This window comes from Culicoides brevitarsis, chromosome 3 (genome assembly GCF_036172545.1).
Source record: "Culicoides brevitarsis isolate CSIRO-B50_1 chromosome 3, AGI_CSIRO_Cbre_v1, whole genome shotgun sequence".
NCBI classification, from domain to species: Eukaryota; Metazoa; Arthropoda; class Insecta; order Diptera; family Ceratopogonidae; genus Culicoides; species Culicoides brevitarsis.
The window spans coordinates 13,070,278-13,095,499 of NC_087087.1; the positions used below are offsets into that span (position 1 = coordinate 13,070,278).

Sequence of the window (25,222 nt, forward strand, 5' to 3'; positions counted from 1 at the left end):
TGATAAGTTTAAATTAAAAGCTCCATGTCTCTGTCTCCGTTTCCGACTCCGCAAACACAGTTCATTGCATTTGAAAAAAAAACATTGTAAAAAATTGTAAAGTTGTTCAGAAAATATTTTTTTTTTAATTGTCCCGAACAACTTTGCACGTAAATTTAAAAAAAACGAGGAAAAAAGTAAACAGAAGCAGACTAATAGGAGAGACCTCGACAAACACACACACACAAGTCAAGTGCTAAAATGCTCATGAATGGCAATTAAAATTATATTAAATTAGTGAGCATGCGACCGACACCGAAAGCGACTGGAAATGCAGTTATTTTGTGGCATTAGTTACACCTCGAGCTGTTCCTTTAAAGTGTCAAGCGGGAATAATTTTGAAAATCGCTTAAAACTACAATTACTGCGTTTAATCGACTTTGAGTGTTTTGAGAAAATCGGATAAAAAGTCGAAAAAATTCAATGTGAGAAGAATTAAATTGAAATTATTCCCGGATGAACGATTACTTTTTTTCAGTTGGATTAAATATCGAGGAGGATATGTTTAATTGTGAATTAAAATGTTACTTTAGAGTGGAAAAAGCAAGAAGAAAAGAAGAGAAAAGGAAGGAGGAAGCGAAAAAAATGATTCTATTTTAGTTGAAGCGTACCAATGAAAATAAATTACTTTTCCCCGTTGGGTCGAATAAAGACAATTGCATTTATTTCTGCAAAGACTTGAAAAATGTGCGAATGAGGAAAAAAATCGACAAAAGGTAATTTTTTATTTAAAAAAAAAATGTAGGAGGAAATTAAGAAGTGTTTTTTTTATTTTGAATCATTTGTGATTTAAAGTTTTTTTTTTAGAAAAAAAAATAATTTTATTTGAGAATAATTTTTTATCATTATTTTTTTAATTATATTTGTGAAAAATTATATTTAAAAAAAATCGTAGAAAAGAAAATTAATTTTTCATTTATTTGTTCAAATTTTTACGATTTTCAATTTTTTTATTCAGTTTTAAAGTTTTTTTTTAATTTAATTTTTTTTTGTGAAAAACTGAGTAAAAAAAATTAAAAATTCTACGAAATTCTATAACGAGAAAAATTTAAAAATAATCATGAAGGATTCAATTTATTTATTTTTAATTAAACATTTAGCTTTTAATTAATTAATTTAAATTTAATTTAACAAAATTAAGATTTTTTTGCATTTTAAAATTTTTGTGAAATTGAAGAATTTAAAAAAAAATTAAAAAAAAGCTTTTTAAAAAATGAATAAAATGTCAAATAGAATTTTAAAAATCCCAAAAAGTTTATAAAAATTATCAAATAATAAAAATATGATTTTTTTTTATTTTCATAAATAATTTATGAAATAAAAAATTATTAAAAAATTCTAAAAAAATCAAATATTTCCAAGAGATTTACTTAACAAAAATCGTTCAACTGAAAAAAATGTTTTGGAAGAACTTCATGATAAAAAAAATAATAAAAAATATTTGTTTGGCATTTAATTAACAATTTATTACTATTTTTTCACTAAAAAACTAAAATTAACAATTGTCACTAAAATTTTATTGCACGTAACTCGGAGGTAGCTTCAAGTTTTTTTTAAATCTTAAAATTTAGCTAAAGAATCGTACATCGTCCTCGATGTGACTTCCTCAGAACTGATTCTGGTCTTAATTTACTAACTTTTGTTTCATCTACCTTCGTTTCATGCAACTTTCTGACATAAAACGATCTAAAATTGTTAATTTTTCCATTAAAATCCATCAAAATTGGTGCAATAATGAAATTTTTCAGTCTATTTTCCATTAAAATTGTCATTAAATCTTGCTTTTCTTCGTTTTTAGGTACAAAAATACTCAAATCTGAATTAAAAGCTAAACATGAGAAATTTTTCTTCTGCACCAGCAAAGGCAACATCTCCGCCGTGGGCGTCAATTTCAACCCGTCTCCCGATTTCATCCAATTTTGTGCCTTTTTTGTCACTCCAACGCCATGAAAGGTCATTTTCACTCTTTTGGGATGACTTCCAACGGGATGCTTTTCTAAAAATCCCTCACGATCGAGCAAAATCGCCAGTGACTTCCACCATTCATCGGGTTTGTCCTTTCCTGATCCGTAAATTGGTTTTAATTGAGCAAATGCGGGAACGGCTTTCGCTTTACTGCCTCTGAGAGTCAAAACGGAGGCGTTTAAACCTTTTTTGCCGTTGAATAATTTAATGGCTGCAAGTAATTTTCGAGCATCTTCCGAAAAATCGAATTTTCCGTCTTCGGTGAGTTCGTCAAGGTCATCAGAATTTCTCGAAGGACTCAATTTTTCGATCGCAATTATCACAACAATTCGCTTTAATCGAGGTTTTTGGACTCAAACCTTCGAAATAATTTAAAATAAATTCTCGACGACAGTTTCGGGTGTTTAAATAGTCCCACATTTTGTCAGATAATTTTTCTAAATTTTTTTTCACAGCAGGAGATAATCGCCCAGCTTCCCTTAAGACGCCGTGAATCATAAAATCCGCTCTGCTGTAAAAAGTGACGCATTTTGCGGGTTTTCCATCTCTTCCAGCTCGTCCTACTTCCTGATAATAGCTCTCGATGTCCATCGAAGCCCCATAATGAACCACTAATCGCACATCCGGCTTGTCAATTCCCATCCCGAAAGCAATTGTCGCACAAATTATTCGAATTTTATCGTTTTTGAACCTTTCATGGACGATTTTTCGCTGTTCCGAAGTCATTCCAGCATGATATGCCTCACATACGATCCCATTTCCGCGCAGCTGATCGACCAAATCTTCCGTCACCTTCCGCGTGAGACAATAAATGATGATGCTGCCCGTTGGCGTTTGCCGAATTAGCGGTTTCAAGTCGCTCATGGGTCCGCCCTCGCCTTTCAGATGCACGTAAAACGCCAAATTGGCACGATCGAAGCCCGAACACGACTTCAGGGGGTTCTGCAAGCCCAAAACTCGAACAATGTCGTCGCGAACGGCGTCTGTGGCAGTTGCCGTTACCGCGACAATCGGAACGCCGCGAGTTTTTTGACGCAATGTGCTCAGTTGGCGATACGACGGACGAAAATCGTGACCCCTGTGAAGGAATTTCAGGTAAAAAATCAATTTTTTAGGGAAAAATTTTGAAAAAAATCACCATTGACTGACACATTGAGCTTCGTCGATGGCAATTAGGGTCAAATCGTCATGCAATTCGGTTAAAAGCCTTTCTCCGGTTGGACTGGTGATGAATTCCGGTGTCACATAAACCAATCGATACTTTTTCTTGAAGACATCATGCCATACTTGTCTGTCATTTTGGGCTGAATTGAGATAACAAGCGGGAATATTTGAAGCGTTCAAGGACAAAACCTAAAAAAAATCAAAAATTAAAAAATAAATTAAAAAAAAAACGAAAAAATTTACTTGATCCTCCATTAAACTGATCAACGGAGAAATAACGAGCCCGACGCCATCCATGAAAACCGGCGGATACTGAAAACACAAAGATTTTCCGTAGCCAGTTGCCATCACGGCGAAATTATCTTGACGGTTGAGGATTGCGGAAATAACTTTCCATTGCATCGGGCGAAAATTTTCGTGACTGAAGTGTTTTTTGAGAATTTCCAAGTGAAGTTGAGATGGTCCATCGTTCGTTACTTCTTTCAAATAATCTTCAAAGTCATCTAAGTCAATTTCTGGAACAGGATCTCCAATTATTTCGTTCATTTATTGAAATAATTAATTAAAATTTGAAGGAAGAAATTTTTCACAGTCTCACGTTTCGCAATGTTTACGTTTTATTGCGCTTTTTTGTTTTGTTTCATTTTCGGACGTTTCATTGTTGAATTAACAAGAGGCGAATTGTGAAGTTTAGCACTTTCAGTAAATTTTTTTTTAAGAAAATAAATTTTTATGAATTAAATAAATTATAAATTATTAAATTAAAATTAATTTAAACTGAAAATTATGAAATAAAATAAAATTATTTTTATAATTTATAATTTAATTTACAAAACATAAATTTATTTAATTAATTTTCCTATTATTATTTAAAAAATTTCATAAAAAATTCTTATCAACATTTTAAAAAAATTATTTAAAAAAAATTATAAAATTTCAAATACAAATATGTATTTTAAAAATTATTTTTTTATTATTTTGATATAATTATTTTAATTAATTTTCTTAATTTATTAATTTTTAAATTAATTCTTAATTTTTAAAGATAATTGTTAAAAATTTAAAAAAATATATAAATAAATTTAATTTAATAAATTTATTTTTTTAAACAATCCGTTTAGTAAAAGAATTTTTTGTTTATTTTTCTCGCGAATTTATTGTTAATTTTTTTTATGAAATAGCGCTCAAATATTTTTTTTTAAATAGGTGTATAAATATTTTAAATACAATATTTCTAATTTTTCAAACCTTTAATATTTGATCAATTTGAACACAATCTTTTATTATTGTCAAAGGAATTTTTTTTTCAGTTTCTATTTTTCGGCAGTTTGGAGTTTAAAAATGATAAATTAGAGCCCTCTAACAAATTTTTATCCATTTGGAGCAAGATTTGACAAAAATTCCTTTGACACAGTTTTTGACACAGTTTTTTTGTTGTTGATTTAGTTTTCAAAACAAAACTATGTCAAAGGAAAAATTTTTTTTCAGTTTCAATTTTTTGGCAGTTTTGAGTTAAAAAATGATTAAAAATGATAAATTGAGCCCCCTGACAAATTTTTATCCATTTGGAGCAAGATTTGACAAAAATGGCTTTGACACAGTTTTTGACATAGTTTTTGACACAGTTTTTTGCCTTGATTTAGTTTTCAAATCAAAACTATGTCAAAGGAAAATTTTTTTTTCAGTTTCAATTTTTTGGCAGTTTTGAGTTAAAAAATGATTAAAAATGATAAATTGAGCCCCCTGACAAATTTTTATCCATTTGGAGCAAGATTTGACAAAAATGGCTTTGACACAGTTTTTGACATAGTTTTTGACACAGTTTTTTGCCTTGATTTAGTTTTCAAATCAAAACTATGTCAAAGGAAAATTTTTTTTTCAGTTTCAATTTTTTGGCAGTTTTGAGTTAAAAATGATTAAAAATGATAAATTAGAGCCCTCTGACAAATTTTTATCCATTTGGAGCAAGATTTGACAAAAATGGCTTTGACACAGTTTTTGACATAGTTTTTGACACAGTTTTTTGCCTTGATTTAGTTTTCAAATCAAAACTATGTCAAAGGAAAATTTTTTTTTCAGTTTCAATTTTTTGGCAGTTTTGAGTTAAATGAATTAAAAATGATAAATTAGAGCCCTCTGACAAATTTTTATCCATTTGGAGCAAGATTTGACAAAAATGGCTTTGACACAGTTTTTGACATAGTTTTTGACACAGTTTTTTGCCTTGATTTAGTTTTCAAATCAAAACTATGTCAAAGGAAAATTTTTTTTTCAGTTTAAATTTTTTGGCAGTTTTGAGTTATAAAATGATTAAAAATGATAAATTAGAGCTCTTTGACAAATTTTTGTCCATTTGGAGCAAGATTTGACAAAAATGGCTTTGACACAGTTTTTTTGCTCTTGATTTAGTTTTCAAATCAAAACCATGTCAAGGCAAAAATTTTTTTTCAGTTTCAATTTTTTGGCAGTTTTGAGTTATAAAATGATTAAAAATGATAAATTAGAGCCCTCTGACAAATTTTTATCCATTTGGAGCAAGATTTGACAAAATGGCTTTGACACAGTTTTTGACATAGTTTTTGACACAGTTTTTTGCCTTGATTTAGTTTTCAAATCAAAACTATGTCAAAGGAAAAAAATTTTTTCAGTTTCAATTTTTTGGCAGTTTTGAGTTTGAAAATGATTAAAAATGATAAATTAGAGCTCTGTGACAAATTTTTATCCATTTGGAGCAAGATTTGACAAAAATGGCTTTGACACAGTTTTTGACATAGTTTTTGACACAGTTTTTTGCCTTGATTTAGTTTTCAAATCAAAACTATGTCAAAGGAAAATTTTTTTTTCAGTTTCAATTTTTTGGGTTTTGAAAAAATGATTAAAAATTTTTTTCTGACAAATTTTTATCCATTTGTTTCAATTTTTTGCCTTGATTTAGCAGTTTTTTTTTCAGTTTCAATTTTTTGGCAGTTTTGAGTAATAAAATGATTAAAAATGATAAATTAGAGCTCTCTGACAAATTTTTATCCATTTTGAGCAAGATTTGACAAAAATGGCTTTGACACAGTTTTTGACATAGTTTTTGACACAGTTTTTTGCCTTGATTTAGTTTTCAAATCAAAACTATGTCAAAGGAAAATTTTTTTTTCAGTTTCAATTTTTTGGCAGTTTTGAGTTAAAAAGTGATTAAAAATGATAAATTAGAGCCCTCTGAAAAATTTTTATCCATTTGGAGCAAGATTTGACAAAAATGACTTTGACACAGTTTTTGACATAGTTTTTGACACAGTTTTTTGCCTTGATTTAGTTTTCAAATCAAAACTATGTCAAAGGAAAATTTTTTTTTCAGTTTCAATTTTTTGGCAGTTTTGAGTTAAAAAATGATTAAAAATGATAAATTAGAGACCTCTGATAAATTTTTATCCATTTGGAGCAAGATTTGACAAAAATGGCTTTGACACAGTTTTTGAAATAGTTTTTGACACAGTTTTTTGCCTTGATTTAGTTTTCAAATCAAAACTATGTCAAAGGAAAATTTTTTTTTCAGTTTCAATTTTTTGGCAGTTTTGAGTTATAAAATGATTAAAAATGATAAATTAGAGCCCTCTGACAAATTTTTATCCATTTGGAGCAAGATTTGACAAAAATGGCTTTGACACAGTTTGACATAGTTTTTGACACAGTTTTTTGCCTTGATTTAGTTTTCAAATCAAAACTATGTCAAAGAAAAAAATTTTTTCAGTTTCAATTTTTTGGCAGTTTTGAGTTATAAAATGATTAAAAATGATAAATTAGAGCCCTCTGACAAATTTTTATCCATTTGGAGCAAGATTTGACAAAAATGGATTTGACACAGTTTTTGACATAGTTTTTGACACAGTTTTTTGCCTTGATTTAGTTTTCAAAACAAAACTATGTCAAAGAAATTTTTTTTCAGTTTCAATTTTTTTGGCAGTTTGAGTTATAAAATAATTAAAATTTTTAAAAAATATCAGAATATAAATATTTTTCAACAGTTTTTGGTGCTTTCATCGAATCTACATAATTTGATGAAAAATTTTAAGAAATCTAATGAAAGGTCAATTACTTACAACTTTCTTTTATTTTTAATTGTTTATTAAAAAATTATAAATTTTATTAAAACAATTAAATTGGCGCCAAAAATGTACGAATGACGTAACCTCAAAATAATTAAAGGAAGATCGACTGAAAAATGGTTTGATAAGGGAAAACAAGTAAATTTTTGGAATAATAAGTATTCTTTATTAATTATTCATATAAATTGCAAATTAATTGCTCACAAAATAATCTTAAATCTATGAAAAGTCACAGCTTTTCAGTACATTTTTTTATTTATCTTAAAATCTAACCTTAAAACTACTTTCGAAAGGAACTTTATTCGTATCAAAAAACTTTTTTATTTTATTAATTTACCAAACCAGCCAGATCCTCTGGAGTGATGATTTTCTTCTCTGGGCAGTAGCGAACCGTGTGACCATTTTTCCCGCAAGTTGGACATTTGTAGGCATTCAGCACCGGGCAGCTCTTGTTATCGTGGGACTTGAACTCTCGCTGAGGACGTCCATTATTTTTGCAGAATCGACACTAAAAAGAAAAAAATCATTTAAAATAAAATTAAGAGAAAAAAGTTTTAAAATTCTTACCATAATGTCCTGATTCTTGCTCCGCTTCCTCTCGATAGGAAGCTTTTGCTGCGGTGCTGTGGGCTCAGCCCAAAGATGACTAAGGTTCAAAAGAACATCTGTAAAGAGAAAAAATTTTAGTTTATTGAAGGTTTGAAAAAGAAAAGTTTACTTACCAATTTTAGCCTTTTCGAAGTCCTCCTTGGAAGTTCCCAAGAGAGTCCATTGCGGGATTTGAGAATAAAACATTTTGATCAACAAAATTAAACTTACTACTGAACTACCAGAGATTGAATGTGCCGACTAAGGATCCGACATGGGTTTATATACGCAAGGAAAGGACATTTTGGATCAGGATGCTCTTCTGAGTCATCATCGGTCTTTTGATGACTGAAGATATTTGAACGTTTGTTAATGTTTTGGGACATTTTTTGTCGGTTTTTATGATTAATTTTTACTTTTGAAGTACATTTTTAAGTAATTTTATGAAAATATTTAGTTTCAAAATTTTTTTGAAATAATTATTTTTCTTTATATTTTTGAACCAAAAATCAGAATAAAATTTTTGAAACAATTTTTGTCAAAAATGAGTCATTTTTATAAAAATTTACTTTAAATTTTACTATCAAAACTAAATTTTCTTCAAATAAAAATTAATTAGTTTTCAAAATCATTAAAAAGCTTTAGAAAAATTTAGTTCAAAAATTCATTAATAAAAATTTTCGACTCAAAAAATTAATTTTTTAAAATAAAATTTAAATTATATTTATTTTTTATATTTTTCTAAAGAAAATCTTAAGAAAAAAAAACATTATGACACTAATTTTTTTTTTATAAATTAATTTTTTTTACACATATTGTTCAAAATTTATTTTAATTTTATTAATTAAATGTTAACTTAAAAAATTGAAAAAAATCATTAAAAATCCAAATTTTTTAAGTTAACATTTATTTAATAAAATTTTTAAAAAATTAATTTTGAACAATATGTGTAAGAAAAAAATTTAATTTATAAAAAAATTAAGTTTCATAATGTTTTTTTAAGTTTTCTTTTAGAAAAATATATTTTAAATTTTATTTAAAAAAAATTTTTTTAAATGGATTTTTGAAACGTTTTTGAACTTAATTTTTCTATAAATTTTCAAAAAAATTTTTACATAAAAAAAGAATTATATTTTGTTCAAACAATATTTACCTATTTATTAAATAATTTTTTTATTTAACTTTAATTTTTATAAAAATTAATATTTATGAGTCAAAAAAAAATATATTTAAAATATTTATCTTGAATGAAATATATTTTTTTTTCTATAAATTTTTAGACTTGTTTAAGAAAATTAAAAATAAAATAGTAAAATTACTAAAAATATAAAATTTTCATGATTTAAAACATTTTTTTTTCAATTTATTTTTGGTTTTGTACCAAATATAAGATTTTTATGAAAAAATTTACATTTCAACTAAGGCTGCTCCAAATAAAAATCAAAAATAAAGTCCGATGTCCCATTTTAAAAGTCGAAAATCGAATGGGGAAAAATAAAAAAAAAGTTAAAAATTTCATCAAAAATTACTGTTCACTAACTTTCATAGTTTTTCAAGAAATTTTCAAAAATTTTTAAATTTTTACTGTTTTTGGTTTAAAAATCATGTTTTAACAGTATATTTCTTTTCTAAAAATTTATTTCATAAAATTACTGAAATAAATTTTTAAAATTTTTTTGACAATTATTCTTTATGATTTTTTTTTCTTTGTAATATGAAACATTCTAATATTTTTTTTAAATTAGCAAATTTTAAGGTAAAAAGTTTAAAAAACATTAAAAATATTATTTAACGCTCAAAAATTGTTATAATTTTGTCATTTTGTTTAAAAATAGTATTTAAAAACATTTTTTTTTATTTAACCCCCCCATTTTATTTTTAAAAATGTTGGACTTTATTTTTGATTTTCATTTGGAGCGGCCTAAAAAATAAAAATAAATAAATAAATTTTAGAAATTATGTTCTTTATAAAGATTTTTATATTTTTAGAAAAATTTTTTTAGATTTTATTAAAAAAATATTTACCTTCTCATAAACTTTTCATCAATAATAAATGAAAAACCCAAAATTTCATACAATTTTGTTACAAAAAAATTCAATTTATTCCTCGAGCCTTATTTAAAAAATCTTTTTTGTCTTAAAAACGAACGGTTTCTTCGGCTTCGGCGCCAAATTCTGTACAGGTTGCGACGTTTGCGACACACTTTTGTTCATCCATCCATTACTACTCGTACTCGTTAATGGCGCTGCTTTCACCACTGACGGCAACTTCACTTGACTTTTCTCATCGTCACTACTATCGACGCCATAATCAATCTTCAATCCCGTATGCGGTGCCTTACTTTCAACCTTTTTCGCCACAACCGGACTCGAACTCTGAATTTTCGCCTTTTTCGCTTCAAACTGCGACAAAATCTCCTCCGTTGACGGTCTCTTGCCGACCTGCGTCGATCGAAAAGTCCCGTAAGCCGAATCTTGTGTCACTTGTGTTTGACTAAATAATCGCGACTTTTCGCGTTCAAATTCCTCCAAACTCGCAACTTTCGCTGCCAATAATTCGTCATCTTCGTCGTCGCTGAGCCAATTACTTGTCGCCGCTTGAGGTTTTTCCGGGAGTTCCATTTCTCGTAAAAGTCCGTCGTCATCGTCATCGAGCAAAATCGTCTCGGGACTTTTGGCGGCAGAAATTTTGGTCGTTTTTGGCGGTGTTTGACTCGAAATTGGGCGATCTGGATCGACATATGGGTATCCGAGCTGATCTAAATGCCATCTGACATGAACGTAACTCACGACAATTCGAACGCTTTCCCAACTGAAATGCGGAAGTTGATCTTTTACCTTTTTCAGCGTGAATCCTTCCCCAAAACTCGCTGGAAGCTTGGATTTAATGATTTTGAAGACGTCATCATCGATCCCGAGACGCGGAAAATCATTTTTAGACAGAGGAAGTCCACATTTTATGGCGATCGCGAGATAATCCAACACTGTGGTCGACTTTACATCTTTCGTGATGGCGATTTCTTCGATGGACATCCCATCTTCGAACTGTTGGAAGCATTCCTGAATAGTTGGGGTCAATTTGACGCTTTGTAACGGATTTTCCCGCAAAATATCCTTCATCGATCTCAATTTTTGGGTACTTTTCGGCTGTGAACTGGGCATTTTTTGACTAAAATCCGAAGATTGCGTCGATTTCAAGGCATTTCCCGGGCTTTTGGAGTCTTTTTCAGGTACATATCCCAATTTTTCTTGAATAACTTTGATAAAATCAGGTCCAAATTTCAAAATTTTTGCTCTATTAAAGCCATCCAACTTTGCTTCCTCCATTTGTTGCAGATTTATGGGTCTGGCAGTGGCTAATTGGGTAATTGCTACATTCGATGATATCATGTAAGGCATAATATCGAGCTTTTCGGCGAGTTTAACTCTTGTTTCGAGCAGGAGTCGGACCAATTCTTGTTGCAAGTCGTCCGTTGGAGTAAAAGAGCCCAAATTAGAGCTTGTTGAAGCAGAAGACGACCCTTCTTTGGCTGTTTTTGATGATTTTTCGAGGGAATTTTTGCGTGCCAGATGCGGATACATCTCCGTCGTTGGCAATAATCTCAATGCTTGAGCCGTTTTCATCCAATTTTGTCCTTTGTGGGTCACAGCAACACACTGAATCGCCATTTTGAATTTTTTTCGGTACCCTCCGGAGTTGCCGACGGTTCGTTTTTCCAAAAATCCTTCGCGATCGAGTAAAATCGCGAGAGATTTCCACCATTCTTCGGGTCTGTGCTTTCCGGCGCCGAAATGCGGGCTGGATTGGGCAAAAGCAGGTACCGTTTTGGCTTTGCTGCCTCTCAGAGTCAACACGGAGGCGTTTATTCCTTTGTTGCCGTTGAACATTTGCACGACGCCAAGTAATTTTCGGGCGTCTTCCGAAAAATCGTATTTTCCATTCGCGTCGAGACCCTCGTATTTGTCGCAATCTTTCACGGTGCTCATATTTCGGTCGCAATTATCGCAGCAATTTGGTCGTTGGTTGCATTTTGCCTTGGAACCTTCGAAATATTTCAAAATAAATAGCCGGCGACACTCCCGAGTGTTTAAATAGTCCCACATTTTGTCGGATAATTTTTCCAAATTTTTCTTCACAGCTGCCGGGGAGTTTCCAGACTCGCGGAACATGGCGTGCGTCGCAAAATCGCCCCGATTGTAGAACATGACGCATTTCGAGGGTTGTCCATCTCTCCCGGCACGACCTACTTCCTGATAATATCCTTCGATGTCCTTCGAGGCCCCGTAATGGATCACCATTCGAACGTCAGGCTTGTCAATTCCCATCCCGAATGCGATTGTCGCACAAATTATCCGGATTTTGTCACGTACGAACTTTTCATGGACCTTCCGACGTTGCGTTACCGACATGCCAGCATGATACGCCTCACATACGATCCCATTGCCGCGCAGCTGATCGACCAAATCTTCCGTCACTTTCCGCGTGAGACAATAAATGATGATGCTGCCCGTTGGCGTTTGCCGAATTAGCGGTTTCAAGTCGCTCATGGGTCCGCCCTCGCCTTTCAGATGCACGTAAAACGCCAAATTGGCACGATCGAAGCCCGAACACGACTTCAGGGGGTTCTGCAAGCCCAAAACTCGAACAATGTCGTCGCGAACGGCGTCTGTGGCAGTTGCCGTTACCGCGACAATCGGAACGCCGCGAGTTTTTTGACGCAATGTGCTCAGTTGGCGATACGACGGACGAAAATCGTGACCCCTGTGAAGGAATTTCAGGTAAAAAATCAATTTTTTAGGGAAAAATGTTCAAAAAAAATCACCATTGACTGACACAATGCGCCTCGTCGACCGCTATGAGAGTCAAATCGTCATTCAATTCGTTCAAAAGTGTGTCCCCCAAGTCACAAGTGATGAATTCGGGCGTTACATAAACGAGGCGATACTTTTTCCGAAGAACTTCGCCGAAAACTTTTTTGTCTGGTTGGGCGGATCCGAGAAAACATGCGGGAATATTCGAGACATTCAATGCCAAAACCTAAAAAAAATTCTAAATTAAAAAAAAAAATTAAAAAAAATCAAAAAAATTTACTTGATCTTCCATTAAACTGATCAACGGAGAAATAACGAGCCCGACGCCATCCATGAAGACCGGCGGATACTGAAAACACAAAGACTTCCCGTAGCCAGTTGCCATCACGGCGAAATTGTCTTGACGGTTGAGGATTGCCGCGATTATTTTCCATTGCATCGGGCGGAAGCCACTGTGACCAAAATGCTGCTTGAGGATGTCGAGATGGAGTTGCGAGGGCCCGTCACTCGCTACTGCTAAAACTTGGTCGTAGAACATTTGACTCATTTTGATAAAAGTCTGTCATGCGCTTTTTTCTCATTTATTACATTAATTTACGACTAAAACGAGAAAATTTCGAGACGAAGAAAGTTTTTTTTACAATGTTTTTGTTTTGTTTGCGCCTTTTAACTGTCAAATTTTGGTGCAATTCAATTTCATTCGTCTCATTTTTTGAATTAGCAGAAAGCGAAAAATTAAGTTTAGCTCAGATTTTATTACCGGATTTCGTAGAAAAAATGCGGTAATAAATTTTTATTGGAAAAACTGAAATTAAAGCTAAATTTAAAATAATAAATTATTTAAAATTTTATAAAATATAAATAAGGCCACTCCAAATGAAGCTCAATAGTTTTGTCCGATGTCTCATTTTAAATTCGAAAATCCAATAATGCAAAATAAAAAAAAGTAAAAAATTTTATCAAAAATTACCAATTTTTGATGTATTTTCATGATTTTTCAACAAATTTTCAAGTAAATTTTTAATTTTTAGTAATTTTTGTTTTCAAAATCGTATTTTGAGATAAAATTTTCTTTAAAAAATAATTTTCATGAAAATTATTGAATTTTTTTTTCAAAAAATTTTTGACAGTTATTTTTATGATATTAATTTTTTTCAAATTAAAAAATCAAATGTTTTTAATTCAATTTTTAATACACAAATATAAAAAACTAAAACTAACAAAAATATTGATTAAACATCAAAAATTTTGCATTTTGTATGAAAAAAAGTATTTTAAATTTTTATTTCAAAAATTTTGGACAAAACTGTTGAGTTTCATTTGATGAGGCCTAAATTTAAAATATAAATTAAATTAATAATAATTAAATAAATTATAAAATTGAAACTTTTAGAATTATTTAACTTACTTTGTCTTAAAAACTTTTTTTTTTAGAATTTTAGAATAAAAAATCCAAAATTTAAAACAATAGTTATTTGAATTTTTGTCAATAAGTTCTAAAAATATTAATATTGAGATTTTCTAATTCTTTCACTACGTTAAATCTCAGTAATTTGAAAAAAAAAATATAAAAGTTTGTCTAAATATAATTTTTAACAAAAAAAAATATTTTAATTAAAGAATTACTTTAATTTTTTAACAAAAAATTTAAAAAAATTCTTTTAATAAACTTAAATTTTGATTAATAAATGAACCAAAATTTTTTGATAAAATTTTTAATTTTGTCTCGTTGGATTTTTAAATACTCAAAAAAGTTTTATTATTTAAATAATATTAATTTAAAACTTATTTATTTATTGAATCGGCTGAAATAGAAATAATTTTTTAAAAAAATATTTCTTAAATAAATGGATTTTTTTTGTATATTGTGGCCAATAAATAATTCATTAAATTAATTAATTTTTTATTTTTAAGAAATTGAACGAATTCAATGTAAATTTTAATTCAAACTTCAAAGCTAAGCCAAATAAAATTTCAAAAATATTTTTTTTTAAATTTTATCTTGGATTATTTCAAATAATTATGTTATAAAAATTAAAAATAATAATTTTAATAAAACAATAATTAATTTAAAATAAATAATAAAAGATTTTTTTATTTTCTTTTATATATTTTATTCATACTTGATTTATTTTTAAACATAAGTTGTACATTAAAATATATCATTATATTTCTATGTTTTTTTTTATTTCAATTAATTATAATTATATACCATTATACAATATCATCACAATAATTTTTTCTCATTTATTATATTTTATTTTTTTAATTATTTTTTTTCATTTGCTCTTTTTTTATTCAAACAATTTATTTATCTATTACAAATAATAATAATTAATATTTTTTTTTATTTAATAATCACCAAATTAAAAGACAAGTTTTTTTTAAATATTTTTTTTCTTTTGTTTTTTTAACTTTTATTACTGGATTGGATTTCGATTTGGATTATTAGTAGTTAATTACAGTAATATTTTATTTATTTTTATATATGCTAACAATTATTCTATCTCACTTTGATTGATTTTTATTTTTTTTTTTTATTTATAAATCTCGATCTCTCATTTTTTAACAACATTTTTTTTTGTTTAATTATTATCTCATCCTGTTTTCAATCTTTTTTTTTATTTTATAAATACAGTTTATATCTTAAAAATTTTTCATCTTTCATTTTTTTATCAATTAAACACTTTTTTATTTACTGTTTTTTTTTCGTTAAATATATATAGACAAGATTTCTATTCAATTTGTTTTGATGAATTTCAGAGTCCCTAATAAATTTGAAGTATTTTAATACTGTAGGAAAAAGTTTTTATTTTTTTTACCAATAGGATGCCAATTTTTTTTAATATTTTTTTTTTCATTAATTCACAAAAAATAAATAAAAATTAAATAAAAAAAGGAGAAAATCGTGTTAGTTTGAATGAAAATATCGATCCTGTGCGCTTGATCTCCAGAAAAAATGTTTTTTGTTTTTATTCTATGGATTTTAAAGGTGGGAATTTTTTGTTGGTTTTATGGTCAAAATGTGTCTATAAGAACTTTCGCGTGCTACCTTTAAGCTCACCAAATCCATGAACTAATGACATTTATTTTTTTCTGTTTAACTATTTTCTATGATTTTAATTTTTTTTTTGATCTTGTCAGAATTTCTATTTTTTTTGCGTTTTGAACATCGATAGATAAGCATTTCTACGTTCTCTTTTCTAAATATTTTTTTTTTGTGTTTTAATTTTTTTTCTGCTCTGCGTCGAATCATCGATTTAACTAAGCACAGGATGAAACGCTACAAAACTAAAGGTTTGTGATTTACGATACTGCGGGATCCTTGCGTCCAGAAAATGAGACAATCGACCGGATTCCTTTAACTGATGTCTGAGTGTTGGTAATTTTTTTAAAATTATTTTGTGTGATGGTGTTAATGTTTGTGCATTTTTAATAATTTTTTTGTTTAAGATTTTTTTTTGTATTTATTTTAATTCATTGCCAGGAATAGAAAAAAAGAGAAAATATGAAGGGTTGTGTTTAAAAATTTTTTGGGACAAGGGTTCTCATTAAATATTAATAAATATTTTTTTTTTGTAACTAAACTAAACTAAAACAGGCTATAAACTAAACATATACAAGGACATGTAAAAAATATATGAAGGAAAAATATGTAACATGAACATTGTTGGCAATCCAGTTGTGTTTTTTTTTTAATTAAAACTTACCAATAGAAGTAAAAAAGTAAATAGAACCTATTTACAGCAATCAATTTTTGTTCAATAAAAATAGTGATTAAGTATAATAATTAACTAAATCTAACAATTCATGTTTTTTTTATTGATTCTTGTACTAATTTTTTTTTTTCGGAATTATGTTATATAAATATACAATGAGAACTAAATGCTATATAAAATTTCACTAAATGTATGAAAAAATTCTATTCTAAAATATTTAAAATTATTGTGATAATTTAATATTAATAATATATGAATTCAATCAAATGATTTTTAATGATCAAGATTAGAAAAAATAAATATATAATATAAATATAAAATATAAATATAAATATAAATATAAATATAAATATAAATATAAATATAAATATAAATATAAATATAAATATAAATATAAATATAAATATAAATATAAATATAAATATAAATATAAATATAATAAATATAAATATAAATATAAATATAAATATAAATATAAATATAAATATAAATATAAATATAAATATAAATATAAATATAAATATAAATATAAATATAAATATAAATATAAATATAAATATAAATATAAATATAAATATAAATATAAATATAAATATAAATATAAATATAAATATAAATATAAATATAAATATAAATATAAATATAAATATAAATATAAATATAAATATAAATATAAATATAAATATAAATATAAATATAAATATAAATATAAATATAAATATAAATATAAATATAAATATAAATATAAATATAAATATAAATATAAATATAAATATAAATATAAATATAAATATAAATATAAATATAAATATAAATATAAATATAAATATAAATATAAATATAAATATAAATATAAATATAAATATAAATATAAATATAAATATAAATATAAATATAAATATAAATATAAATATAAATATAAATATAAATATAAATATAAATATAAATATAAATATAAATATAAATATAAATATAAATATAAATATAAATATAAATATAAATATAAATATAAATATAAATATAAATATAAATATAAATATAAATATAAATATAAATATAAATATAAATATAAATATAAATATAAATATAAATATAAATATAAATATAAATATAAATATAAATATAAATATAAATATAAATATAAATATAAATATAAATATAAATATAAATATAAATATAAATATAAATATAAATATAAATATAAATATAAATATAAATATAAATTAAATATAAAATTAAAATAAAATTTTTGAGGTTTAAGGCAATGAATATTATTGAATGAAATATGTATGTATTTACCGGTAGCTTTAATTTTTCTTTAAAAAAAATCCTTAATAATCAAAAATTAATTTAAATTCATTTTTTATATCAATTTTTTTGTGCGACTTTGAATATTTTTTAATACTGGCTCCTTTTTACAAATATTCCTGTATTCATCATACAAGAAGACAAAAATAGGCTAGTAGAGTATTATCATCCTAATTATGTCTCACAACAATATAGTTTATTATTTAATTATTTTTTTTTTCATTTTTTTTAAGTAGACGTTACCGTTTTCTCTTCATTTATTATTTTTATTTACTTTGATTTGGTGGGAAAAATTCTTTTGTACAAGTAATTGAACCACCTTTGACAATGGTTTCGCCAAAAAAGGAAATTATTCTATACATGTACAGGACTTTTGAGAGAATTGTTGAGTAAAAAGTGCGAATTTTGTATTTTTTTTAAGCCGAAACACGGTTTTGTGATGATTTTTTCATCTTTTAAAAAAAAACTCTTATTTTTTAATTAAAGCTAATTTTTTATATTTCTCTCTTTTTCATTAATTTTATTTTTTTAAAATCCCTTAATTTTCTCGAGTAGTTTTTTTTTTTGCATTTTTTTAAATGCATAGTAAAAATATTTGCTTATGTTCACTTTTTTGCCACATATTTTTTATTTTTATTTCAGAGGAGACTGGCATGGACCAGAATTATTCGATGAATGGATGAAAAAAGGTAAGAATTTAAGGATAGATTTAGAGAAAATGATTCGATCGATGGATGACAAAAACAGAAAAATATATAAATTTGCATTCTCAAGACACATTGATTTGTGAATTAATTGTTAAATTTAAATGTAAATTGTAACAGAACTTTTAACGTTTAACACTGAACAAATTCTGAATGGATTTTACCTTTTTCTTAGACCCATTTAAAAATTCTTTATACATGTCGGAGCGCAAGTAGCGCGAATACGAGTCGCTTCGCATCAAATGGTACACGTGGTCGGCAGCAATGTCAAAGCACCACCGATTTATCGTGGGCGCCTTCATGGCTTCGCGTGCCATTTCTTGGGATTTTGAGTCAATGTTGACAGGACATGCGCACTCTGGGGCCAAAAATTCCTCAAAGATTGCGGTGGCAGCTTCTTTTATTTTGGACTGTGGTAATGTTTTCATCTCTTGTACCGCTTCCCAGAATCTGAAAAGATTAATTTTTTTTTTTTTTATAACATAAAAACTTTGAAATTGAAATTTTTTGAAAATTTTTGACAGCTGTCAAATTTGAAAATTTCAAAAAAATTTTTTTCTCTTAGAAAATGAATTTTTCATAACAAAAACTTCTAAGAAAAATTTATGTTAAAATAATTTTTCATTAATTAAAAACTATCAACGTCAAATTTGTTGGAAAAATGAAGTTTTATGAAATTTTTGACACTTAAATGTCAAATTTTGACAGATATTAATTTTTTTTTTGATAAATTTGATTAAGATAAGTATTAATTTTTGTGAAATAAAATGAAAAAATTAAAACTGTTTAGCCTTGAAAATGTTTAAAAATTAAGACTTTATGAAAATTTTTGACAGCTGTCAATCGATGAACTGTCAAAATTTTGACAATTAGCCCATTTTTTGAGGGAATTTAAATATTCGGGAAAGTATTATAGTTTAAAATCTTTAGATTTCTACATTTTTGAGACTTTTGAAACTAAAAATTTATTTGAATATTTGACAGCTGTCAAAAAAGCCTTAAAAGCGTTAAAAATTGAGACACTTGCTTTATTCATTTTAAAAGATTAAAGTTTTTTTTAATAAAATTTTTGAAAAAAAATCGAATCTTTGAACCTTGAGAACTCAAAAAATTAAAATTTTATTGGAAAACCTATGAAAAAATTATCAAAAGACAAATTTCAGATAAAACTTACTTCAAATTCTCTCCGCTAAATTCTTTGGCTAAGAATTTGGTGAATTGTTCTCGTCCAATAGGATCATTAAGTAGTTCTCGGAGACTAAAGCTCCAGCGTTTTACCCGTTTTAGTGAAATGTCTTTACTGTAAAGATACAAAATTTGTATAAAATTCTCCTAAAAAACTCTCAAGGTCAACTCACGCATTCTTTTCCGCGTCCCACAACTCTGTGTTCTCAGTCAGCCACGGATTAGGCAAGTCCGGTGGTGATAAAAAGTAGTCAAACTCCTGATACTGCTCGAAAAACGAAATATACGATTCCGCGACCTTTGACACCTTAATTGTCCGTTTCTCCAGCTTTTGTTTCAGCAAATGAATCGTCCTATTTGTCTGTTCGATCGGGTTATTTGACGTGCCCGCAGACCCGCTACCTAAGCTCGAAGCACCTCGTCGATACGCCTTTTTTATATCCATTTCTGTGGTATTCACACAACCTGGCATCGGACGATGCACATCCCAGAATGCTCTTTCCTGTGAGTCAAGCACTTTTCGTTCGAGCTTATCGCGTTTCTTGTCGACTTTGCTCTGCGCTTCCGCCTGCATGAAGATAAATTCCCACTTCCGCGAAAACATTTTCTGTAATTTGGCGAGATTCTCAGCTTCGTAGTCCGCGAGTTCAAGGCGCGCCTTATTCTGCATCGTACGTTTGCACAAGTAGACGGCGTAGTCTGTATTTTCGGGCTCCCAGCAGCTCGAGGGCCAAAAATAGGGTGTTTGGAAACGGTAAAAAGTGCCGTCGTTTTTTACCGCAAGTAAGTGATCGTCGATCGGAAAGAGATAACCGTGTGACGCGAGTAAATTGGCAAGATGTAGTGCTTCCGTGACATCGTCTAACTTGAGGTTTTTCTGCATCCAGGCAATAAGGTCGGAGCCTGTGAAAACGCTCGGCACTTTACTCATGAAAGCTTTGACGGTACGTACGGGCACGCCGGTTCCTTCTTCTTGCATCTTTTGTATAATTGCTTCCATCTACCCAAAGAAAAAAAATTAAAGTCAAAATTTTACATCCAAAAAATTTTCCAATGGGCGAAAATCGGATCAGACTGATCCTTCGGGAGTCAAATTGTGTCCTCAGGAGTCAAATTGTCTCCTCAGGAGTCAAATTATCTCCTCAGGAGTCAAATTGTCTCCTCAGGAGTCAAATTGTCTCCTCAGGAGTCAAATTGTCTCCTCAGGAGTCAACTTATCTCCTCAGGAGTCAACTTGTCTCCTCAGGAGTCAACTTGTCTCCTCAGGAGTCAACTTGTCTCCTCAGGAGTCAAATTGTCTCCTCAGGAGTCAAATTGTCTCCTCAGGAGTCAAATTGTCTCCTCAGGAGTCAAATTAACTCCTGAAGACTTAAGTGAAATTTCTAATCCCTTAAGACATCAACTTGATTCCCTTTCGAGCTGCGGATGATCAAAAAATCGATCTTTGGAAGAGATCAATTTGATCCGTTCAACAGATCCTTTTGATCCCTTCAAGAGGTCAATTTGATACCTTAAAGCTTAAGATATTGAATTGACCTTTCGAAGGGATCAAAAAGATCTTTTGAAGGGATCAAATTGATCGATCAAATCTATATGATCTCTTTTAAGGATCGATTTTTTTGGCCTATAAATGATCAAGTTGATTCCTTAAGGCTTTAGAGATCAGAAAAATCACTTAAGCGGTCAATTTGACTCCCAAAGGGTGACTCTGATCCCTTAAGTTTAAGGCTTAAGAGATCAGTCTGACCCATTTTCCGCACAAAGGTTTTGAAATTTTTACCTTTTTATACACTAAAATATTGGGGGCATCTTCATTGGCACCATGAAAATTTCCACTCATTTTCTTTGGAACAACAGAAGTAACTGCCTTATCTTTTTCCGTCTCTGTCGTCATAGTTACCATTTTCGAATTACCTTCCAGCCCGGATGAAGTTGACTCGGTTCTCGTTGCTGCACCTGTTTCCTCGGCAAGCACGACACGCACAGATATCAATTCAATTTTCAGGATGCTTTTATTGAATTTCCTGTCTGACGTGTCACTTTAGCGTTCAATTAACTCGGCGTGTCACACTGCAAACGAGAAAAAAGTTCAGTTTCTAATTTCCTCGCATGTCATTTTTTTTTTGTTGCTTTGCTACGATTGACATGTCGAAGCACCAGGTGGTTATCGTACTAATAAAAATACTTTTAATGCGATTTAATCTCTTTTTGACTTTGATTTTCTTTCAAAATTTACATGAAAATTGAATATTTTGACTCTTATTTCGATTTTAGGTCATAAAAGAAAGAAATTATTCTGTGCAAAAAAAATTGCTGACTCAAATTTTCCCAAATGGCATCCATTTTTCTGTGTATGTGTGTCACTGGAAAAATTTTGAAACTTAATTTTTAGGGAGTTTTCTTGCTCAAAAGGCCCAAAAATGCTTTAAAAAGACCATGATTGTGTCAAAAATTCTATTTTAACTCATTAAATATCAAAGAAAGTCTTGAATTGTGATGAATTTTGCGTACCCAGATATTTAAATGATTCCCGTTCCACTAAAAATTCTTTTTCCGTGGCGTTTTCTGCTTCTTGCTATCTTCGATAAAAAGCACTTTTAAACGCGACACGGCCAACTCATGACCCGTTGTTCCGTGCAATCAGCATTTCTCGCAAAGTTTTATACAATTTTCTGCCCTAAAAACTAAAATTTTCCCGAGATTTTTGGTTTTTTCGTTCGCGACACTTTTCCCGTTTTATTTTTCGTGCAAGTTGTTTTGTACGACGTTTGTTCGAAAATTTCGGGTTCATGCGCACTGCAGCAAGGCAACTCTTGCGCAAATTCTCTCCCATGGAATTTCTCTTTTGGCGAGATGGCGAGAGGTTCTCCGTGTGTTTACAATTGAATTTTGCCGGAAATTTACTTGGGAGCACGTTTTACTCACGAGACTTGGAAAATTTTAATTTTTTTAATGTAAATATTTAGAATAAAATCATTGATTTACGTTGAATTGTGAGAACAAAGCTAGAATACGATGTAAATTCATGTAAAATGAGTAACTAAAGTTCTCCAGTGCGCAAATGCGATTAACGTCAAAATTTCATTCACCGAATTTATGAATGAAATTCACCAGACATCATGGAATGCGGGATGTTGGAATGGCATTAACGCCGAAATAGCACGTGAAAGTAGCATCAAATCTACTTAAATGTTTTTGGAGTAAAACATTTTCCTTGGTTTCCTTTGTTTCATCAGGTTTTGAGGCACTTTTCATTCAATATTTTCCTAAAAAGACAAAAATTTTAATAATTTATCAATTTTAGGCAACAATTCCACTTTCCAGTTGCCACGTCGCATGCGTCAATAATTTTTACCCTTGAAAATTTCATAAAAATTTGTTTTGCTTGCTTCTTGTGTTTATCATCTTCATCGCCTACAAACAAAAAAAAATCACAAATAATACACATTAAACAGCAAAAAATATTTTTCAGCAAATTTCGTTCGTAAAAATGCTGAAGAAAAGCTTTTCTCACCTGAACATTTGTTAAAAATTAGTGAAAATTTATACGTTACCTGAATTATATAAGAAACTGCAAACAATAAACCAATTAAGAAACAACAAAAATGATTTCACGCGTAAGGAATTTGGTGGCTGTTCAAATGTTGCCCAAAAATTTGAGAATTTCCGCTATTTTGGTGGCTATTTATCAAGTTGTAAGTTGATTTTTTTGTCTAAAAATTCATTTTCACTTTGAATTTTATCGATTTTTGTATTTTTACTTGTAGCTAATTGCTCACTTTTTGATGTTTGTAATGCTCTTGGGACTCGTGCATGCAGAGGAAATGACAAGTATTCTGTCTGCTGATATCGCTGACCAAAAGGAGCGTGAGGATTATATTTTTATTCCGACATTGTCCACGGGAGAGAGTCTCAACACTGTTCGCTTCAAGTCTGCATCACATTTGGCGTTTGGTGAGTCATTTTCTGAAAATAATCAATGGTGCAAAAAAATATGACTTAAGCTTAACTTAAAACTTAAACTTGACTTAAGTCATTAAGTCAAATTGTTTTTTTCTTAAGTTTCAATAAAAAGCTAATTAAGTGAAAACTTTTAACTTTTGCTCAAGGAAAAGCTTAAATCAGAAGATTTTACTTGATTTTTCTTTCGCTTACGCTTAAAATTAAGTCAAAAGTTGAATAAGTTTTTATGTTTTCTATTTTTATCAGGGTTGCAAAACTTCTTAAGTCAAATGTCAAAATTTTTGACTTAAGTCAATTTTACCAAATTCACCAAATTAAAAACTACCAAAATTACCAAAATTTTTAAAAATTAAAAAAAAAATTAATCTTTTCCCAAAACTTGCTCAAAAATTTAAAAATTTAACTTTTGACTTAAATAAACTTTTTCTTTAGCTTAAGCCTTACTATAAAGATAAGTCAAGAAAAAAATATATTTTTTTTAATTTAATTTTGTTTTTTCTAAAAGTTTTCGACTTAAGCAGAACTTAAGTATAAGCATTTACTTAAAACTCTTACTTAAGCTTAATGTTCTGGCTGAAATAGTAGTTTAAGTCTTAAGTCAAATAAATTTGATTTTTGATTTAAAAAGTTTTGTAATCCTGAAAAAAGTTTTAAACTAAATTTTAATATTTTTTAAAAATTTTTTAGTGACTTTGGTAATTTTGTACATCGGCACAGCCATTTCCGCCATTTACCTTCTCAGTTGCCTTGGCCTTCTCATCGGCACGTTACGAAATCGTTCAGAACTGATGTTACCATGGCTCATTCTCGATTCGATCGGTGCGATTCTCGTGCTTGCTGTGATGGTAGCAGCTGCCAATTCGGAGTTTAATGTTTTGTACTACAGCGGCGGCGAAGTGCAATATTGGATCTTTTGTGGCATCATGACGTCTTTTAATCTCGTAATTTGGTGCATTGTGCAAGCTTACTACCAAACGGTGCGCCAAATGCAAAAAATGAGACACATGGCGACAATTCCGATTCCGTTGCCGCCCGCACCGCGCAGAAACTCCATTCCGTATCATTATCGCAAGGAAAATATGTATCTGGGTGATATTGGGCTAAAGCATTACGTGTCGGATTTGGCAGCGGAGGAGAGTTATTTGATGTAAGAACTTACCTGAGATATGAGGAAATTGATCGCACATGGACCAGATGTTCACTGTGCCTAAAATGAGACAAAAAAATTTTTTTTTTCGTAAAAATAGTCGAGTAAATAGAATTTTTTTGGTAAATTTAATAGAAAACAACAGAACATAGAGACTTATCAATATTAAAACTAACAAAAAATCTATATAAATCTATAGAAAAAAATATCTTCCACTTTATCAATGTTATTAACGAAAAGAAATAGAAACACATCAAATTTTAATCAAACCAAGCTAAAAAAAATATTAAAGATATAGCAATAATTAAAAATTAAATAGCAGAGAAATAGAATTTTACTCCAAAAATATTACTGAAAATGTCTCCAATTCAAAAGTTGAACTAGATTTTTCATGCTAAAATTGTATTTTAATCAAAAATATAAATTTAACAAATTTTGATGAATTATAAGTTTTCATAATTATTTTTTAATCAAAATATTAATTTAAGTTAAATTTTAAAAATTTGGTTAAACTTTTTTAAATTAATTAATTTC

The 25,222-nt window shown here is 28.8% G+C and overlaps 5 protein-coding genes across 5 annotated transcripts; 1 reads left to right on the forward strand and 4 right to left on the reverse strand.

Moving 5' to 3' along the window:
- Nucleotides 1–1,492: 1,492 nt before the first annotated feature.
- LOC134833964 (bifunctional 3'-5' exonuclease/ATP-dependent helicase WRN-like) lies at nucleotides 1,493–3,763 on the reverse strand. The gene is given in 4 exon segments (XM_063848474.1): nucleotides 1,493–2,315; nucleotides 2,317–3,082; nucleotides 3,143–3,357; nucleotides 3,412–3,763. Coding segments are annotated over 4 exon segments (1,989 nt in total). The 5' UTR covers nucleotides 3,715–3,763; the 3' UTR covers nucleotides 1,493–1,610.
- Nucleotides 3,764–7,590: 3,827 nt separating this feature from the next.
- LOC134835216 (nanos homolog 1-like) lies at nucleotides 7,591–8,057 on the reverse strand. The gene is made up of 3 exons (XM_063850085.1): nucleotides 7,985–8,057; nucleotides 7,830–7,927; nucleotides 7,591–7,770 (listed from the first exon to the last, which is right to left on the reverse strand). Exons 1-3 carry the CDS (start codon nucleotides 8,055–8,057, stop codon nucleotides 7,591–7,593), a joined length of 351 nt encoding a protein of 116 aa, XP_063706155.1.
- Nucleotides 8,058–9,928: 1,871 nt separating this feature from the next.
- LOC134833963 (bifunctional 3'-5' exonuclease/ATP-dependent helicase WRN-like) lies at nucleotides 9,929–13,290 on the reverse strand. Its single transcript, XM_063848473.1, has 3 exons — nucleotides 12,943–13,290; nucleotides 12,674–12,888; nucleotides 9,929–12,612 (listed from the first exon to the last, which is right to left on the reverse strand). Exons 1-3 carry the CDS (start codon nucleotides 13,207–13,209, stop codon nucleotides 9,969–9,971), a joined length of 3,126 nt encoding a protein of 1,041 aa, XP_063704543.1. The 5' UTR covers nucleotides 13,210–13,290; the 3' UTR covers nucleotides 9,929–9,968.
- Nucleotides 13,291–18,518: 5,228 nt separating this feature from the next.
- LOC134834981 (regulator of G-protein signaling 7) lies at nucleotides 18,519–22,314 on the reverse strand. Its single transcript, XM_063849818.1, has 5 exons — nucleotides 22,090–22,314; nucleotides 21,359–21,648; nucleotides 19,752–20,578; nucleotides 19,568–19,693; nucleotides 18,519–18,843 (listed from the first exon to the last, which is right to left on the reverse strand). Exons 2-5 carry the CDS (start codon nucleotides 21,479–21,481, stop codon nucleotides 18,519–18,521), a joined length of 1,401 nt encoding a protein of 466 aa, XP_063705888.1. The 5' UTR covers nucleotides 21,482–21,648; nucleotides 22,090–22,314.
- A 693-nt stretch (nucleotides 22,315–23,007) lies between these two features.
- On the forward strand, nucleotides 23,008–24,932 carry LOC134835063 (uncharacterized). The gene is made up of 3 exons (XM_063849914.1): nucleotides 23,008–23,273; nucleotides 23,346–23,532; nucleotides 24,229–24,932. Exons 1-3 carry the CDS (start codon nucleotides 23,184–23,186, stop codon nucleotides 24,690–24,692), a joined length of 741 nt encoding a protein of 246 aa, XP_063705984.1. The 5' UTR covers nucleotides 23,008–23,183; the 3' UTR covers nucleotides 24,693–24,932.
- The last annotated feature ends 290 nt before the right edge of the window (nucleotides 24,933–25,222 follow it).